The sequence below is a fragment of the Grampus griseus genome (genome assembly GCF_964374135.1).
Source record: "Grampus griseus genome assembly, chromosome: 12".
NCBI classification, from domain to species: domain Eukaryota; kingdom Metazoa; phylum Chordata; class Mammalia; order Artiodactyla; family Delphinidae; genus Grampus; species Grampus griseus.
In genome coordinates this window covers 1,537,379-1,558,065 of record NC_139006.1, presented here as the reverse complement: position 1 = coordinate 1,558,065, position 20,687 = coordinate 1,537,379, and the positions used below count along the sequence as shown (strand labels likewise).

At 47.4% G+C, this 20,687-nt stretch overlaps 1 protein-coding gene across 1 annotated transcript in view; it reads left to right on the top strand.

Moving 5' to 3' along the window:
• The first annotated feature begins 6,244 nt into the window (after positions 1 to 6,244).
• The window catches only part of ADGRD1 (adhesion G protein-coupled receptor D1), a 145,473-nt gene continuing 131,030 nt past the window's right edge, over positions 6,245 to 20,687 (top strand). The window contains exons 1-4 of the mRNA XM_082668155.1: positions 6,245 to 6,806; positions 6,891 to 6,927; positions 14,556 to 14,639; positions 18,843 to 18,965. Of these exons, the coding sequence (XP_082524281.1) occupies positions 6,741 to 6,806; positions 6,891 to 6,927; positions 14,556 to 14,639; positions 18,843 to 18,965 (310 nt within the window). The 5' untranslated portion in view covers positions 6,245 to 6,740. The remainder of the gene's footprint in view (positions 6,807 to 6,890; positions 6,928 to 14,555; positions 14,640 to 18,842; positions 18,966 to 20,687) is intronic.

The following is a 20,687-nucleotide window of genomic DNA, read 5'->3' as shown; positions in this document are numbered from 1 at the left end:
GCCTGTGCCACCGACGTCTGCCTCGATCTCGCTGTGTGTAGCCCCCTGGCCACCCCAGCTGAAAAGGAAGCGGCCGTTTTTAACTGAGATTACGGGCGCCCAAATACGCTTGGGATACTGCCTGGGGAGACGGGAGAGACTGCATTTGGGGCAGGGAGTGAGCCACGTCTGCCAGGCACAGTCTTCTTAAAACCTTCCTCCGCAGCTCAACGGTTTCTTAAGCTTTTACGCCTCACTCCTCTTTGGGGGCGGGATGAAAGCTACGGATACTCTCCGCGCAGAAGTTCACGTGTGTGTGTTCAAAAGAGTTGTGCATGCGACTTCAGGGCACTCCGTGACTCCATGGAGCTGTGCCTGAATGTCGGGACCCATGGAACCGTCACCCGCGATGGTCGGTCTTATCCTTGGTTCTCCAGAAGCAGAGCCTGGGGTTGACATGTGTGTGTAGTTTTCTTGGGAGCCGATTCTAGGGGCAGCAGTGTTTACAGGGGGGAGTACAACAGGCAGGTGGGCAAGTCAGTTCAAGGAGCTGTCACTCCGCTGCTGCTCCTGGAGTGGCGGAGGACGAGGGGTGTTTACCCACTGAGCTCCGAGCCTCACTGGTCAGGGCTGCTTCCTGTCAGCGAGGCCCCTGTTTCTGGGTGCTGGTGCATGCGGCTGCTGCATGGGGCCCCCAGGCATCCCACCTGCCGCCGAGTGCGAGAGGCCCCAGGCAGAGACACACCGTGGGGAGGGAAGCGCGGAGGCTGGTGTGGGGCCGAGCATCCCAGCGCGTCCGGGATGAGAAGTGAGGCTGCCCGACGCCGGGCAGTGGTGAGGGGAGGGTCTGGTACACACCGGCCAAGCGCCGCCTCTCTCTGCCTTTGCTGCCTCCTGTGCCTACACAGGCGCTGAATGACAAACGACTGCAGCTTCTCAAATTCATCCCATTCACCAGACCTCCGATGGCAAGGGACAGAAACGAAAATCAGACTTACTCTGGGGAAACAGGAGTTGATTGATCGGTGCCTCTCCGCGAAAACTGCCGCTGTATCTCAGGTCCGGGAGCTCAGCAGACACCATCGAATCTCTTAGCTCAGTTGTCCGCTCTTTCTACTCTTTGTAGAGGCAAAGTGGCCATGAGCAGCCTTAAGTTAAGATCCTTGGGGGTCAGCAGCGCCATGGGGGGAGGGGAGCCTCCTCTCTTCCAGGGCGGGTATATTAGCCCCGGGAAGACGCTGATTGGAGCCGAGGAGGACGCATGACCCCTCTGGTCAATTGCAGGCCCGGGGCGCGCCGAGGTGCTGCAGGGGTCCGGCCCGCCCCGTGACCATCTGCCCACCGGATGGAAGCACGTGGCTGGTGTAGGAAACACCCTGCAGAGGAAACCCCCAAACGCTGCTTGTGTCCACAGCAGGGGCAAGCGGGGGTCTGCGCCGATGGTTTGTTGAGGGATGTGTGGCATCTGGGGAGGTGTAGCTCTGGGCGAGATGAGAATCGGGCGCTAGGAACTCAGCGTCCTCACAGCCTGGCCGGCGCTCCGAGCACCTGGGAGGCTCTACCGCGCTCTTCCTGAGGTCCAGGCTGTCCTGCTCGGGCGCAGGACACGTATCCAGTTGCGGGTGAATAATCCACTTATGCCCCCGTCTTCAGCTGGCTTCACACTTTGCTTCATCCCTGTAAAACTTTATTGAATAGAGCCTAATTGGAATTTAAGGTTCCTTTTATTTTTATTTTTTTCAGCTTTATCACGGTATAACTGACAAAATTGTAATATATTTAAGGTGTGCGACGTGATGATTTGATATACACATATATACACTGTGAAAGGATTCCCACAGCAGAGCTAATTAACACATCCGTCACCTCTCACCTCACATATTTATCTTTTTTTTTTTTGGTGAGAACACAAATTCTACTCTGTTACTCTGTTGAAATTGCAAATTTCAATTACACAGTGCAGTATTACCCATTATAGTCACTATGTTATACATAGATCCTCGGACCTATTCATCTTTTCACTTCATTTTATTTATTTTTTGTTTTTTAAAGAAGATTTATTTTTATTTATTTATTTAGGCTACACTGGGTCTTAGTTGCAGCACGTGGGATCTTCGTCACGGCATGCATGTGGGATCTAGTTGCCCGACCAGGGATCGAACCCAGGCCCCCTGCCTTGGGAGCATGGAGTCTTACCAACTGGACCACCAAGGAAGTCCCTTCATCTTTTTTTTTTTTTAATTTATTTATTTGGTTGCCCTGGATCTTAGTTGCAGCAGGCGGGCTCCTTAGTTGTAGCATGCGAAGTCTTAGTTGCGGCATGCATGTGGGATTTAGTTCCCTGACCAGGGATCAGACCCAGGCCTCCTACATTGGGAGCATGGAGTCTTATCCACTGTACCACCAGGGAAGTCCCCCCTTCATCTTTTGAAAAAAAATTTTTTAAATTATAGTTGATTGGGCTTCCCTGGTGGCGCAGTGGTTGAGAGTCCGCCTGCCGATGCAGGGGACACGGGTTCGTGCCCCGGTCCGGGAAGATCCCACATGCCGCAGAGCGGTTGGGCCCGTGAGCCATGGCTGCTGAGCCTGCGCGTCTGGAGCCTGTGCTCCGCAACGGGAGAGGCCACAGCAGTGAGAGGCCCGCGTACAGCAAAAAAAAAAAAAAAAAAAAAAAAAATTATAGTTGATTTACAATGTTGTATTAGTTTCTGCTGTACAACAAAGTGAATCACTTATACATATACATATATCCACTCTTTTTAGATTCTTTTCCCATATAGGCCGTTTCAGAGTATTGAGTAGGGTTTCCTGTGCTATACAGTAAGTCCTTATTAGTTATCTATTTTATATATAGTAGTGTGTATATGTCAATCCCAATCTCCCAATTTATCCCTCCCCACTTCCCCCTTGGTAATCATGTTTGTTTCTTACATCTGTGATTCTGTTTCAGTTTTGTAAATAAGTTCATTTGTACCATTTTTTTTAGATTCCACATATAAGTGATATCATATGATATTTGTCCTTCTCAGACCTATTCATCTTATAACTGAAAGTCTGTACCCTTTTATCAGCCTCTCCCCATTTCCCCCTCCCCCTCCCCCTGGCAACCACCATTCTACTCTCTGAGTATGAGAGTATTTTTATTTTTTTTAGATTCCACATATAAGTGATATTAAGGTCCCATTTAAAATACTTAATTAACATCTACCTCAGTACAAACCTGATACACTTTTACCAAACCATAACAATTTTTTGCATCCCTTGTTAAACACACATACACTCATTAAAATAATTGTTGGATAATTGAATACTGAGTATCTACTAAGTACTAAGCCCTGTTCCAGGAGGTGAGGATACAGAGAGAACAAGACAAAAATTTACGTGCTCTTATGGGGCTTACGTTTTGGTGGGGAGAGATCAATGAATGAAATAAATATTTAAGATGTAGGGGGTGTCAGATAGTGGTAAATGACATTGAGAAAAACACAACAGGAAAGGAAGGGCTTTAGGAAGGGGACATTTCAGTGTCAAGATGGTATTCGGGATGGCCTGAAGGAGGTGATGAGAGGAGGCCCACAGGGGGATCCACAGCAATGGGTTCCCAGACCCACACCCCGTCAGCACCATTTCCAAAACGTCCCCACGGTGGGAAAGGCTGCCTTACACGGAGGTGGGCTCATCTCAACACCTGAACGGGACGTGAGAAAGGTAAATGACGTGAGTCAGCACAGACCTGCCGTCTGACATGGAGAGCAAAAGTAAGTCCATGGTGAGTGAGGGCAGGTTCTGCTGAATTTGATTTCTAACCCTTTGTTTTTCTTAAAATATTTATTTATTTATTTTATATATTTGGTTGCACCGGGTCTTAGTTGCAGCACGTGGCCTCCTTAGTTGCAGCATGCGGGCTCCTTAGTAATGGCACGTGAACTCTTGGTTGTGGAATGCGTGTGGGATCTAGTTCCCTGACCAGGGATCGAACCCGGGCCCCCTGCACTGGGAGCGCTGAGTCTTACCCATTGCGCTACCAGGGAAGTCCCTCTGTCCAGTTTTTATTACCGTTATTGTATTGGGATGCCTCCCGTTATCTGATGGTGATTTTTTAAAAAAAATTTTTATTGGCTTATAGTTGATTTACAATGTTGTGTTAGCTTCTGCTGTCCAGCAAAGTGAATCTGTTATGCATATACATCTATCAGCTCTTTTTTAGATTCTTTTCCCATATAGGCCATTACAGAGTACTGAGTAGAGTTCCCTGTGCTCTACAGTAGGTCCCTATTAGTTATCTATGTTATATGTAGTAGTGTGTGTGTGTGTCAGTCCCAATCTCCCAATCTATCTCTCCCCCCCCTTTCCCCCCTGGTAACCATGACTGTTTCTGTTTTGTAAATAAGTTCATTTATACCCTCTTTTTAGATTCTGCATATAAGCGAGATCATATATTTGTGTCTCTCTGTCTTACTTCACTCAGTATGACAATCTCTAGGTTGATGGTGACTTTTATGGTTAAAAAAGGAACAAACCAGCGTGGTTCGGTCTCGGTGATGGGAGAGGTCCATTTAATTAGCAATCTGTCTAATTCTTGGTAAATTAAGACCTGGCCTAAGAAAAATCTGAGTCTGCTGTCCCTCCTCATGCATCTTTTTCCTCTGGAGGCAGGCAACAGGAGGGACAGAAAACTGGTGAAATGCGGGGATAGAAGTTGTAAATTACTTTTCCCCTTAGGCGATCAGCCCAGGCGGCAGGATAAAGGTGGCAATTACCACAGTGGAATTCACCATTTTTTCAAGTGCAAAGAGATAGAGAAACGTGCACATGAATTTCTGGAGCCCTGCTGAAGCTGTGCAGCCTGGTTCAGCCTATCAGATCATCTGGGAGGCTGTGGGCTGCAGTCACAAACTAAAAGTCATCACTTCACGGTTTTGACATCACATTTTTTTCTCCCCCATGGGGACTGGAGGGCATTTTCTTATCCTCTTTAGGAAGTACTTGGACTCAGGGCTCTGTCCCCACTTAGCGTCAGGACAAAGGAGCTAGTAATATAAGCTAACATTTAGTGGGTGTTATTTTCTACTTTATAGTAATAATAATCACAGCTAACATTTATTGAGTGACATCTTTTCTTTGCAAAAAAGAGCTAGCATTTATGGAGTGCTATGTATTTTCCAAGCACTGCTTTGAGAGCCCTGTATGTATCATCTCATTTCTTGTTACAACTCTATGGAGCGGAAACTATTACCTCCATTTCACAGATGAGGAATATGAAACAGAGAGGTTCAGTAACTTGCCTAAGAGCACACAGCCAGTAAGCACTGGAGATGGTACAGTGAGGTAAGTGTTATTTAAATCACATAGCACATTATAGCAGTGATTATAATCGTGCGTGCATGTGTGTGTGTATGCAGTATAAAGTTTTGGTCTCTAGTAAAGTGGGCTGAGGCTGGCTAAGGGCCTGACACTTTGCTATCACCTTGGGCAGCGGTCCCCAACCTTTTTGGCGCCAGGGACCGGTTTCGTGGAAGACAACTTTTCCACAGACCGGGGGAGGTGGGATGGGGGGCTAGGGGTGAGGTGGAGAGGGTGGGGGGAATGTTCAGGCGATAATGCGAGCCATGGGGGGCGGCAGATGAAGCCTCGCTCGCCCGCCGCTCCCCTCCTGCTGTGCGGCCTGGCTCCCAACAGGCCACGGACCAGGACCCATCCACGGCCCGGGAGCTGGGGAGCCGTGACCTTGAGAACACTACCCTGGATGCTGTGGTGGGCTGTGGGGATTGCTGTGATCGCTCAGGGCACCTTGTAAATAGTTTCATCCGTCTCTGAAAGGGTTAAAGAGAAAACGTGGCCGGCATCTCTCAGAGGGCACGAGGGTGCGGTGTATTTTCTTCTTCCATCCCTAAATCACCTTCCTTCTCTCTCTGGGCAAGCGAGGCTCCGCTCTAAACAGAGTTTACGGTGTGTTGTACGTCTTGTACTTATGCATGTTTACACTGCCTCTGAGGCGCTGGCGGAAGGTAGCTGACGTATGTATGTGCCCCATGCCTGTCTGCTCTGCTTCTGAACCTCAGGTCCTGAAGGCAATTCCCAGTGGTGCATAACAGGCTGGTGTTAGGACCCAGGAAGGGCGCAGCAGCCGCGGGACATAAATAGAGAAGCAGAACAGAGCAAAGTTTGAGGAGAGAGCCTTACATCCCTCACTCTCTCCACCCCAAGCGCTGGGGGACAGACAGACGGACGAGGTGCAAGCCTGAGTCACACCAGAAGGAGTCGGGCAGCAACGCACCAGCCCAGGAGCCCGAGGGAGCTCCAGACACAATTCCTCCCACTTCCAGGAAAAAGAGAAACTTCCAACTCCGAACCTGGGTGGATACCACTGAAGGCTCTTGACAGAAACAGAAAACCGCGAGGGACCCACGATCGCCCCCGAGCCTCGGCACTGCAGCCGCAGCCCTGGGTTGCTTCTCGGGAGCTGCGATCGGAAGCTGCCTGTCTCCTCCCTGCGTCCCCGAGCCGGTCTGATCGTTCCCGTGTGTTTATTGATCACCGAAGACCCTTGAGTCTGGAGACGAAGACGAAACACCCATTAACTCTCACGACCCTCTGCCTTAACTCTCTGCAGTTCACAAACTCTAGGGAAACAGAAGGTTTTCTTCTTTCTGGAACCTGTGAAAATGTCCCTTTCCCAAGGGAGCGAAAGTTAAACGCGCCACTTTGTCCCAGACGCTCAGGAACTCTGCTTGGATCACGTTATCGCCTCCGCAAAAAACATGAGGAAACTGCTGCCTCTCTGCTGCTGGCATTCCTGCCTGCTGTTATCTTACTGTGATTTTCAGGTAATGTCCCCAGGTGCTGCTCGCTGAGACGGGACTCGCCGGGAGGTTCCCTGCATGTCTTACAATGTGGTGTTTTGTGTGCAGGTGCACGGAGCCGACACCAGGTCACAAGCCCATCCAGGTAAGTGAGGCAGCTTCCCTCCTGGTCTGCTCACTACCTGCTCTCCCTGCCCAGCCCGGGGTCTGGAAGCAGTTCGCTTGTTTGTCTCTGAGGCTGTGGGCGAGAGGCCCTTCTTGGGCTCCTCTGGCCCCACCAGCTGTCCTGGCACCTTGTCCCGTGGGTCACTCGTCATCCTGCACCTCCCTCTCGGGGAAGCAGGTCTCTCCGCGCCCGGATGCTTCTGGTTCCGGGGCATTCAGGACACGGGGGTGTTCACCGGTGAAGCACCTTCTGTCTCTTACTTACACCATGTGTTTCCAGCACAGATTCACTTGAGCTGACTTAGAGCATACCCCCCTTCCCCGCACCACCCCGTCCTGTCCCCATCCCTCCGATGGGAGCTTGATTCCTCCATTTCCTCTGAGGAAACCCCTCGCCCATCCGGCTGGGTCCGCTTTTCCTTTGCCCCCCTGAGTCCTCAGTCTGGAAGCACCACCCTGAGGCTTTCCTCGGGGAGGATAGAGGAGACATGAAAACTTCCCTTGCCCCTTCGCAGAGGGGGCGGCCTGCGTGACAGTGACGGGAATTCGCTTTGCCGGCCCTTGTTCCCGTTTGCTGCCCGGCTGGCATGCGCGTGGTAGAGGGGACCCTACACTAACGTCCCCAAGTCCTCGCTTGGGAGCCCGGAGGACAACTCCGGCCTGGGGGTGAGCATGCCTCTGGCCACGATTATCGTCACGGGCAGCCCTGCCAACTCCATGACCCACCGGAGATGGCGGGTGCAGCATCCCCGACCCCACCCAGGTGGGAAGCCAGTTCCCAGGGGAAGGCTCCGGTCTCGTGGGAGCACCAGAGCCGTGCGGGGTGAAGGTAGACGAGGGGTGGGACTCTGTCCCCTTTGGAGTGACGCGGCCGTCGCGGTGGGTGCTGGAGCACCCCGCCGTCACTGCCACCTCCGCCTGCCGTCTCAGTGGTACAGGGGCTGCCGTGTCTCTTTCATCCTCATGTTTGAGTTCAATCTTTTGTTGAAAAGGGTGTGAGGGCGGTGAATTTCCACAGGCTCCCCTTTCCTTAGCCAAAACGCCGAAAGAAGGATTTGGGGATAAATAGGTCATCTAGCATCGCACCAAACGGAGGCTGTTCGTGCCCTGTCGCTAACTCACAGCCCAGCTCACGCTGGTTTCCCAGGAGAGACGTGCGTGTGGCCAGGAAGGCGACAAGGCAGCCCTAGGACACCGGCCGCAGTCAGGGTGGGAAGGGAAGCTGTAGGGTGTTTGCCGTGTGGTCCCTTGGCCACATTGCGGCCCCCCGGTTCCACCCACGTCCACTGGCATCCTTGACCCTTAGCTTCAAGGAGTGGCTTGCACTCAGTCTTGGTTCCATAGAGGAAGTGCTGCTCTTCCATCCGACTTTAGGGTAGAAAAAACATTTCTTGGTCAACTAACTACTCAGAGAAATAATAATAAAACTGACGATCATAGAAATGTTACTGCAAAGGAGCAACGTGCCCCGAGGCCTGGGCGGACAGCTGGAGTGCAGGGAGTTTGGGGTCTTAAGCTGCCTTGTCAGCAGCGCTCCGTAGCTGCGAGAGATTCCTCCGCGTTGAATCCGCCCGTCTCCAGCAATCTCTCTTTCTTCTTGTTCTCCCCACCCCACTTTTTAATTTTATTTTACTTAAAAAAATTTTTATTACTTTTTATTGGAGTAGAGTTGCTTTACAACGTTGTGTTAGTTTCTGCGGTACAGCAAAGTGAATCAGCTCTACTGTACACACAGCCCCTCCTTTCTGGATTTCCTTCCCATGTAGCTCCCCGCAGAGCACTGAGTAGCGTTCCCTGTGCTCTACAGTAGGTTCTCACTAGTTACCTATTTTATACATAGTATCAATAGTGTGTATATGTCAATCCCAATCTCCCAGTTCATCCCACCCCCTCCCCCCTTGGTCACCCCACATTTTTAAATCTTTATTTCCTTTTCTTCCTCCCGCCTTCCTTCCTTCTAAGAATAAAAAGGAAGGCTGATATTTATTGAACATCTAGGTGTTTTTCTGTATTTTTTTTATACCCTATGGACGAAACCCTATTGCTTCCTCTCCTTCCCCCCTTCCTTCCTTCCTTCCTGTTTCCCTCCTTCTCTCCCTCTCTCTCCTTTTCTTTCCTGTCATCCTTTCTCCCTTATTTTCTTCCTCTCGCTCCTCCTCCAGTCCTTTTATTTTGTCTTCTCTTCCTCCTCAACCCCCTTCCTGCTGAAAAGTCTGACCCCCGTCATCTGTGCACCATCAGCACCTGGGAGGCCTGATGCGTTTCTGCTTCTGACCCCTGAAGCCTGCGGCATCCTGAGGGGGGCCCCAGTGGAGGAAACCTGATTCCCAGGACTTCCACCCAAGGGCATCCGCCTAGGCACACAGTGAACATGCAGAGACTCTGTTCCTAATGGGAAGAAATTTGGAAACACCCTGCATACCCATCCGTGTGGGAAAGGCTACGTAAATTGTAGCCTTGTATTCTAAGGAGCAGGAAGCGGTAAATAAAAACGCCAGCGTGATGGCGTAGTGGCTGCTTTTGCGTAGCTCCCATGCAGCCCCCCCCTGTGCCCTGAGGCGGCTTTGCCAGCCTCCAGGTGAGGACGCGTTTCTGCCCAAGAGTGAGTGCTCTGCCCGAGGTCCCAACGCTCATAAGACACAGTGGTAACGAAGGTCACAAATTTGGAGGGAGCTGGGGGTGGTCAGACTCATACAGAGGTTGTTGAAGATGAGAACAGCGTGGTCAGCCCAGTGGGGGAGGTATGCCCGGGATGCTCGGTGAGCCGGGGTCCCCAGTAGAGGCTGGACCCCTAGTGTCCTGAAGGGCAACCACACCAAAGCTTCCTTTCTAAGGTTCTAGGAGGACCAGTAAGCGTTTCCTGTTTTCTCGGTGTGGTACCCAGCCCTGTGCCTTACAGATACTAGGTGCTCGGTGAATACCTGTTGGCTGGATGACGCACTGTCCGTTGAAGGTTTGCTGGTTGTCTGGTGAGCTGAGTCCCTGATGACAGACAGCCTGTGTGATTTTAACCCCCAGCTGGGGTTTTGGCTTCGTTTTCTGCCTTGCCTCTCTATACTAGCCCAGGGAACTCGATATTTTCCTGGTCTTTATCTCTACCGCATAGATAGGTATTTAGTTTCATCAGTAATTGAAAAAGAACTTCGAATCGTTTCGAGCATTCATGTGTTTTGTGACTGTGACTGTCATTTTGTGCCAAACTATAGCATGCTGTTGGAAGGACCACCAGGGGCTATTCTAGCCCACCTCCCCATTCGAGAGTTGATGGAGGTGAGGCCCAGAGAGGGGAAACTGGGGACTCCATCCCACACCTGGATCCTTTTCTCTGGCCCCAGGCTGCCCGATTTCTTGCTCTGGCCCCGAGGACAGTGCTAGGAAGCTGTGATGGTGGATAAATCTAAATCCATAAATGGCAAAGGCCAAGAAATTGCACATCGCTTGAAAAAAGTTTATAAACCTGCCTTTTACAGATAACTTTTGTAATGAGGGGACTTAATAAACCATGTCATTATCCAGAAGTTTCCTGGCCCTGGGGTACACAGAGCAGCTGGTTCTATTTTCAGGAGATGGGGGCAGCTCACCTCACTGGCCCCATTTAGATGGCAAGGAGGCTAACACAGGTGATTATAGTAATTATAATTCCCGTAGTTATGTAGTGGGTTTTTTTTCCTGTGTGAATCAATTGTTTGTTCCCTTTTTTTATTTTTATTTTTTAATTGAGATATAACTGGCATGTAAAATTAATAATGAGTTTCAGGTGTACAACATCATGATTTGGTATTTGTATATATCGTGCAACGTTCAGCACAGTAAGTCCAGTTAACATCCGTCACCAACATCGTGTTGTATCGTCTATAAAGGACCCTCAGAGTCACTAGGTCATGGTAGGAACTTCATTCTTCATCGTCCTAGTGCAAACACAAAAGTGTTTATGATATAATTTTTAAAAATAATGTTTATACACTATTGAACAAATGGAAATTTGGCATTTAGAAATTGGGGGGCATCAGAATTACAGTCTTTCTAGGTTTATTCTTTTATTTATTCATTATTGCAATTTCATCATTCATTCCACCTATATAGTTTTTTTAAGAATTAATTGCTAACATTAAAATTTGGGGGAGAGTTCAAATGCAAAAACCTAGATTTCTGACACACACATACACATGTGCATGCACACACACATACACACACGCACATGCACACACACACATGCACACATACACACACACACCAGGCTGTGTTTTAGACACGGGGCTAAGGTGCAAATAGAACAAATTCTCCGCACTCAAGTCGCTAAGAGTCTGGTATAGGAGACAGACAACAAACAAATATATTAACAAGCAAAACCTTTCAAATTATAGTGTAAGCCCTACGGGAAGACAAAACAACGCATTGGGAGAAAGAGTGGATGGTGGTGGTGATGAGGGGTGATCAGGGCAGGCCTCTTGGAGGGGGTGTCCTGAGGGCAGAGGCTTGAATGACAGAGTCGGTTATGCACAGCGAGAGAAGAGCAGGGGGGACAGCAGGCGAGTCCCACTGTGGAATGAGCTTGGTGTGTCATGGGCCAGGCAGGAGGGGTCCGAGATCTGCCCAAATTGGCAGGGACCAATTTTCCTCTGTGTGGTGTAGATTTCCATTGAATAAAATCGGTATTGCCCTACACAGATTCAAGGGGTGAGGGCTTCCCTTTACTGACACACAGAGTAAGTGACAGGGAAGGGATGGAATGGGGAAATCTGGAATAAAAGCTGAAAAGGAAAAATTAAAGGTTTTATTAGCTTTTCTTTTTGAATATTGATACCCCTCCCTCCCTCCCCCTCTCTCTCACCAAACTGGATCAACAAAACTTAAGTATGGATGAGAAATTCTTGCTGAAGAACTGATTTTGAAAAAAATTATTTTATTGAAGTAGAGTTGATTTACAGTGTGTGTTAGTTTCTGCTGTACAGCAAACTGATTCAGTTATACATATATAATCTTTTACGTATTCTTTTCTATTACGGTTTATCGCAGGATATTGAATAGAGTTCTCTGTGCCGTATAATAGGACCTTGTTGTTTATCCATTCTATGTATAATAGTTTGCATCTGCTAATCCCAAACTCCCAATCCATCCCTCCCCCACTCCCCCTCCCCCTTGGCAACTACAAGTCTGTTCTCTCTGTCTGTGATTCTGTTTGTGTTTCATAGATAAGTTCATTTGTGTCATTTTTTTAGATTCCACATATAAGTAATATCGTACAATATTTGTCTTTCTCTTTCTGACTTACTTCACTTAGTAGGATAATCTCTAGGTCCACCCATGTTGCTGCAAATGACATTATTTCATTCTTTTTTAGGGCTGAGTAGTATTCCATTGTGTGTGTGTGTGTGTGTGTGTGTGTGTGTGTGTGTATCACATCTTCTTTATCCATTCACCTGTTGATGGACACCCAGGTTGCTTCCATGTCCTGGCCATTGTAAATAGTCCTGCAATGAATATTGGGGTGCATGTATCTTTTCAAATTACAGTTTTCTCCAGATATATGGCCAGGAGTGGGATCGCTGGATCATTTGGTAAATCTATTTTTAGATTTTTAAGGAACCTCCGTACTGTTCTCCATAGTGGCTGTATCAGTTTACATTCCCACCAACAGTGTAGAAGGGTTCCCTTTTCTCCACACACTCTCCAGCATTTATTTTTTGTAGGCTTTTTGATGATGGCCATTCTGACCGGTACGAGGTGGTACCTCATTGTAGTTTTGATTGACATTTCTCTAATAATTAGCAAAGTTGAGCATCTTCAGTAGATATTTTTATGATTTGGGGTTTTTTTAAATCAAGAATAGGTTAAGTCCTTCATTTTTTCAAGGGTTCTTTTATATCCGTTAGCATGATTTTATTGTTTTCTTCATGAGAATGTTGTATAGTTCTTATTCTTTTGTTCTTAAATGTCTTGGCTGCATTTATAAATGAGAACCTTTCTTCTGTTTGTTAGAATTATTATTTGAATACAGGAGAGCTATTGACATTTGCATATTTAATTTGTATCAGCCTCCTTACTAAATTCTTTTATTGTTTGTAACAGGTTTTCACTTACCAAATTCTTTTCTTATTTGTAATAGTTTTTCGTTTTCACTATCAAGCATATATCATTTGAAAATAATGATTATATTATCTCCTCTTAAAAAACGTCTTTGGGCTTCCCTGGTGGCGCAGTGGTTGAGAGTCTGCCTGCCAATGCAGGGGACGCGGGTTCGTTTACCGGTCCGGGAAGATCCCACATGCCGCGGAGCGGCTGGGCCCGTGAGCCATGGCCGCTGAGCCTGCGCGTCCGGAGCCTGTGCTCCGCGACGGGAGAGGCCACAACGGTGAGAGGCCCGCGTACCGCAAAAAAAAACCCACGTCTTTTACAATGAGCAACACAAAGATTACTTTATTAATTTTACCTTTTTGGTAATCTGGCAGACATTCAAGGCAGTTGATTATTATTTAGTCATCTGGGCCATTATTTCCACTTCTGGGAACTGTTCACAGAGAAATAATCCAAAAGAAGATTCAAGTTAGCAGAACAATTCAGTGTGTGATGGTGCAGCCTCTCCAGGGACTATTACCCAAACTCGATTATGAGAGTTAGAGAGAAAAAAATAAATCAGATAATCTGTATGGTATTAAGTGAGAAGAGCAGAATAAAAAAGAACATATCTGCACAAAATGCTGTCTACGCAAAGCACAAGGAACATAAAGGTAATTTTGGAAGGATTCATTTTTAATATGGTGGAAGCAGAGAGATAATAGAAAGATCAGGACCAATGCAGGAGACGTGTATGGAGGACACCAGTCGGCTGGGTGACTCCTGAGGGGGCATTTTATTCCTTGTCATAAAAGATAGGCTAAGAGTACAGTTATCTTATAGATTATCATTAGAATGAAATGAGGAAGTATTTGTAAAGAACCTTACACAACGTCTGCACAATATCAGTGTTGGTTTCCTCCTCTTTTTCAACCTCATTTTTTTTTTTTTTTTTGCGGTACACGGGCCCCTCACCGCTGTGGCCTCTCCCGTTGCGGAGCACAGGCTCCGGACGCGCAGGCCCAGCGGCCACGGCTCACGGGCCCAGCCGCTCCACGACACGCGGGATCCTCCCGGACCGGGGCACGAACCCGTGTCCCCTGCATCGGCAGGCGGACTCTTAACCACTGCGCCAACAGGGAAGCCCTTCAACCTCATTTTTTTCTCTTGTCTGACTGTATCAGCTATGTCTTCTAAAACGCAGGAAGTAATACTGGGGTAATGGACATTCTTGTCTTTTTTTCTGACACGCATGGGTGTGCTTCTTGTGTTGCACCACTAGGCATCGTGGCTTTTATTTTCTTTGGTTAAAAGGTATCTCTCTATTCCTATTTATTATGTTTTATTCTGTAAAAACACTCATTTAATTACTGAGTGTTTTGAACACTGGGAGTGTGTACTGAATCTATTCAAATGCATTTTGAATACATCCCACAGTCACTCTGACACTTTTACCCTTTCCCCAATTCCTGATGGAGGTGGTAAGTGGTTCCGTATGTCCAGCTCTTTCTTTCCTAATGGTGATGTAACATTTTTATTCTTTTCTCCCCCAAGGGTTTGACGTCTTGGCTTCTGCTTCCCATTACTGGCCGTTGGAAAGTGTGGATGGGATCCACGAACTTCAGGAGACAACTGGAGGTAGACTGGGTGGGGACAGTAACCAGGGCCCCAGGAATGCACTTTCCCTAGGGAATCAGGGGCCGTTGGGAGGGACAAGGGAACAAACAGCATCCTCGATGACAGAGATGAATAAACATTTGTGTAGCTTCTCCCTAATCATTGTTATGGCAAAGGATTTTACTAGAACTTTTATATGTTTTTATGGTTGAAGGACAGAATTTATGCTTCAAAACATTAAGATGTGCATTTCGTCCAACAACCTTTAAACAAATGCAGTTGTTTTCAGCTTTAAGCGGTACATGGGGGATCAGTCTCTGGACAAGTCCCGACGTACGTTTTCTAGGTAGGCACAAATGGGGTAATCTCCATGCCTGCCAGAGCGGGGGCCCATTGGAACCTAGGGCCAAACGTCGTGCCGACGAAGACTGACGCCCTTGTTTGCGGGGTCACGACTTCACTTAGCAAAGGTACCCCCCCCGACCTACCTGTCAGCTCCTCTCCACGTCACTGGAAGCCCTCCTGTGAAAAGATCCAACATCACCTAAGATGCGTCCGAGGGTCCCCAATTCCATGGAAGATAAAGTTTCTATCTGAAGCAATTCAGACACTCTGAGAAGGAGAAACCCCAGACAGCCCTGAGCATTTTTGCATTCCAATAAGAAGCTTTTTTGAAGTCTGAGTTTTGAGTGATTTGGGATGCTTTGACATTTTGTTTCCTTATTCCACTTGATCATGTCCAACGACTGATGTGTATAACGGGAGAGCTATGTACGGCCATCCTGGCACGCGCTCAGATTGTCTATACGGGTTCTTTGTAATGGATTAAACGCCCCCCCCGCCCCATTGCTGATTACTATGCTTTCCACACCAGCACACTGGTGTTTTCCTTATTCCTGGGACTTCATGTGCTGCCGTAAATTGCCAACTCAGATTCTAAGACCTTTTTTTGTTTTTTAATTTGCAAATTGAGAAGCATTACGGCTGAAGTCTGCTGGCATCCTTAGAGGAGCTCAGTCAAGGAGCAGCGTCCCTGAACGGTGCTGTCCTCCTGTGTAGGGCCACCGGAGGCCCTGCCTTATTCTGCGTTGCCTTTTGCTTGTCTGCGTATCAGGCAGCAGTGGCGGCCACAGGAAAACCTGGACGGGGCCACTGGGGCTCCATATTTTCTCGAAATAGTCTGTACCATAGGGGTGGAAGGTCCCTCTGATAGTTATTTTATGACTACCTCAGGTTAAAAGACATGGTTTCCCCTTGTTATAATCTAATTTTCTTTTCTCAGGGCCTTTACTTTAAAGCCTTTGAAATGAGATCATTCCAAGTGGAAATTGCATTGTCAAAAGAGCTCCTTGTTTAGGACCCTGGTGCTATTTTAGGAATTACTTCAAACAGAGCTCCAATAAAGATCCGTATGTCTCTCCTCACCCCCTCATTTCATCGCCATAGATTATCAGATAGAATTGCACTGTGGTTGAAGTTTGTTCACCCAAAGTGTTATTTTCCCGTAAATCTCGAGCTCTATCGGTGTTTGTCCCGAGACACTTTTATGATGCAGGTTTCACTGCACTGCTCTGTTGGGTCCATTCTTCACGTGGCCGTGCTTTACCGGCATGTTTCAATTTTACTCCCGGGGACAGTCGAATGGTGTTGGGAGTCATTGCATGGACACACTGCTTTGTCATTTGTCGCTGAATTCTCTGTTGTTTTGTCCATTCGTCATAATAACACGCAGGTGTTTTCATGCTGTGTTGCTGTTTCATCAGTTCTTGTGACATCACAACCGTTAATCCTTTTGTTAAGGCTATTTTGTGGCCGAGTTCAATTTCATATCTCTCAACTGAGTATCTGGATGGGAACGGGAGCCAGCAAACCGCAACCGAACACAGCGGCGATCACGCCCTAGGTTTGGGACTGAACGGGGCCGCTGGAGTTGCCCTAATGTCCCCTGAGAAAATAAGAGGGAGGTGGGGTCGGAAGAGAAAATCCAAGCCGTTTGCGGGATGAAAGGCACACTTGTCGATGCGTGTTGAGTTGAGAGATATGTCGGTTCCATTTGTTTTTCGTGTCACTCATTCATTGTGCTTTTCTCTTTTGTTGTTTTACCCAGCATTACGAACCCACAACCTCACTGTGCTTCCTCCCCATAATTCTACCTTTGTATATACCAATGACTCTGCCTACTCAAATTTCTCTGCAACCGTAGGTGAGCACACGTTTCTTCTGTGTTCTGTCGAGTTTGGATCTGCAATGAATTGAAAGGCCATTCCAAGTTGGTTCTATATGAGTTCACTATATCTTGACTAGCAAACAAGCGAATAACCAGAAAAAGGGCCAAAGATCCAGGGTATTGAACATAACAACTTCGAATTAGGTCCAAAGGCGTTACCACAGATTGCAGTATATTAGGGGGTGTCTATGCGCTTTCAAGCGACCAGGGTCTTCCAGACCAGCTGCTGGTTTTCAGAACAATACAGACATAAGATGAGTAGTTTCTACAAATAGAACTTGTTTGGATTTTTAAATGGATTCTTTGGAGGGGGAAAAACATGCCCTTTGAATGGAAAATTAAAGTCGATTTTAAAATACCTCATCAAAAATTTGATCTCTTACAAACATTAAAATCGGCATTTCTTCTGTAGCTGGAATTTTTTTTTTTAATCATTAGAAGCTGTTTTCTAAGACACACCCACAAGAGTCATGGCTAAATGACTATCTTATTTAATACCCTCCAGAGCCCGTGTGTTTCGGATTTTGCTTATGCAGCACAGAGCAGAATGGATAGTAGCAATTGGGCAGCTCTCTGGTCAGTGGGGAGGGTCAGCTCAGGTAATTTAGGTCTCACTCCTGATCTTTTTATAATATATCACCTGATTGCTCTTTCAACTATGGGGTGTTTCGCTTCCAAAATTAATTTTGCCAAGCAAACTGTCTTGTTAGGGGTTTATACAGCCTCATTCAATCATGAACTGTGAGTTGCCCATGTAACTTTGTAATATGTAGATCGTCTCCAGCAATAAACGAGATAGATTAAAAAAAAATAAGTTTAGGGCTTCCCTGGTGGCGCAGTGGTGGAGAGTCCGCCTGCCGATGCAGGGGACGCGGGTTCGTGCCCCGGTCCGGGAAGATCCCACATGCCGTGGAGCGGCTGGGCCCGTGAGCCATGGTCGCTGAGCCTGCGCGTCCGGAGCCTGTGCTCCGCAACGGGAGAGGCCACAACAGTGAGAGGCCCGCGTACCGCAAAAAAAAAAAAAAAAAAAAAAAAATTTAAACACGATAAGGAAAAACTTGAAGCCCTTTGAGTTGGTATCCACATGCCAATGGTTGTCAGAAAATCTGAGCTGGGGTAGCAGTCGGTCAAGGAGCCTCCAGTGCTCTGTACGTCTCCATCTGGCTCAACGGCTCCAAAGGCAGAGGGTGTGCCACAGGGCAGAGGGTCATCTGGGCGACTTTGACCCCAGTCAACAATGCGTGACTCATCACCCTTGGCTTCAATTCTGTAAACCACTGACATCGCACTGACACCATCAGAGAGGTTTGCTATGGGAATGGGACAAACAAAAAGGTGGCGGAGCTGGCGTCTCTGCCAGGACCGCTGGCCCTGCGGTCTTGTCGTTGGCAGGCTCTTCTGGGACGACTCGAAGTGTAGCTCTGCATGTCCTTCCTAGAGTTTGACAATGAATTCTCTGCAAATCATGGGCTCCCATGTCTAGGATTGGGAGCTCTCAATGAGAACTCAAAAGGAGAGCGAGTTCACATGTAGTTTTACGTTCAAACTTGAATCTCAGTGTTTCACTTGGAAAGTCTAGTGTGAAGGTGGCAGTGAGAACTCATGAAGAGGTGGATGGAATGAAAGTTTAGGACAGTAGGAGAGTCTAATCACATGGCTTCTGGTAACTCAACTGTCGGCCGACGTAGCAATTATAATAGTGTTATATTACAGTACCTAGTATACGCTGGTATGATATTAATTAATGTGATACAATATTAATAGGATAGAATACTTAATATTGACACGAATGTATATTAGTTGTGATTTAGTTCTTAATTATGAAACGTTAACTACTGTTGATATTATATAATAATATATAATGTTCGAAATATTTAATTATAAATATAAATTAACACAGTCTACTTAGATGTAAGTTGTTTGTAAGCCTGACACATCTCTGGATGTTGCATCTCATGCGATCATTAACCTACAGTGTTGCCATTCTTCTCACTTAGATATTGTAGAAGGAAAGGTCAACAAAGGCATTTACCTCAAGGAGGAAAAAGGAGTCACATTTCTCTATTACGGAAGGTACAAAACTTCTTGCATCAGTAATCCAGCACAGTGCGGCCCTGAGGGTGAGTGATGAGCTCCATTCTTTTTCTTTTTCTTCTTCTTTTTTTTTTTAAAGTTCATTTCATTGCCAGGTACCATCTGTTGCTCTGGGCCATGGCAGATGTGAAGGCGAAGTTCAGCGGCAGGATGCGTGCAAATGTCCCATACGGCTTTGAGGGGAGGGGAGGGGAGGGATAGGGAAGCAGACACCTAGCATTCTAATGAGAGACTGGTCCTGGAGATGGAATTAAAACACCGTCTCGTGTCTCGTGAAGGCGTGAGAGCAAAATATTTAATCTTGTAAAGCAAAATCAAACACACAACAACAACCAGAAAACCCAAGAAACAAACAAAAAAGAACCCTCCATAAAAAGCAGGCACAGTGACGTCACACTGGAGTTTGGATGGGGCCGTGGAGTTTGCGGGAAGTAAATTGATGGTGTGGCTCACAGAACGTTATTTCTGGCTCCAGGATGTTGGCGATGGATCTGGGCGGGGCGAGCCTTTTAAGGCTTGTCCCATGGGTTTGCTCCTTTTATATCCATCAAGATTGGAGGGGGCAGTGGAGAGAGATGTCCCAGCAAGAGGTTGCAGGTCTGTGGTTAAAATAATGCACATGGACGAAACACATAGATGCAAAAGAGAAGTTAGGAACCTATTCCTTCTTTTTTTTTTTTTTTTTTCTTCTTCTATGAAAAGTCAACTGCTCTCCAGTGTCTGAGCTTCAGACAATGGACGTCTGAGCCACATTTCAAAACTTTCTGGGAAATTGTTCTCTGCCATCCAAATCAGCTCCCAGTTTCCAAGTTCCATTATCCTAAGGAAATAAAACATTTTCTTTCTAGGAAAGAAGAAAGTTTAATGCAAGCCAACTTGAAAGCCCTAAGGCTTTTTGGACATCCATGGCCTTATCAAAACCGCCCTGTGATGAATTCATTGTTCTTGACTCTGGGCCATAATGGGTTACATTCCAGTAAAAGTAAACAAAAGCTTAACAAGGTGATAACATGTGGAAGGAAACGTTTTGGACTTCGCAGAACCCAGAGTTTTGAGAAAGGGTTTCGAGGTCCCAAACCACGCCAGGTTTACAAATCCACAGTTCGAGTTGCTCCTGAATTCAAAGAACCCCGTAAACACAGCAGCCTTGTCTATTCCTCTAAGTTTAAAACAGCCCCGCCTCAGCTACAAGGGCTCAGAGAAGCAAGGAGGCAGGCACGCCTGCCTCAGCCCTGCCCGGCCTCGGCCAGGGAGGCGGCGAGCGGGGGTCCCTGCCGGTCTCTCTCTGGGTCTGTAGGGAACGGCCTCTCCCGGAGGACAGGTGTGTCTCTACAGCCTCCGCTACCAACTGGAATTGACCCGTGTGGGATGGAAGGTCCCGGGAATTCCAGTGGCTGGGACGATCACAGGTGACCAGCCTTTGAAGGGTGACTATGATGGGGCCAGTGGGGCAGCCCAGCTATTGCAAATCAGAACTATTGGGAGGTTTCACCTGAACGCTGCGGTCCTAAATTAAGAGGCTTCCGAGCTGATGCTGGCCTGTGGCTGCATTTCGTTTTGCAAAATCACGGAGTTAAAAACTTTTAATTAGTTGCCAATGTTGAAAAATAGGAAGATTTCACATAAAAATATGAATTTCCAATTTCTCTTGAGAAATCCAGCCCTCCCAGCCGCCGGCCCATTCTGACTGGGTGGGGCTGAATGGAACGGCCCCCTGTGTGATGGACATTGCCCTTTGGTTCATCACA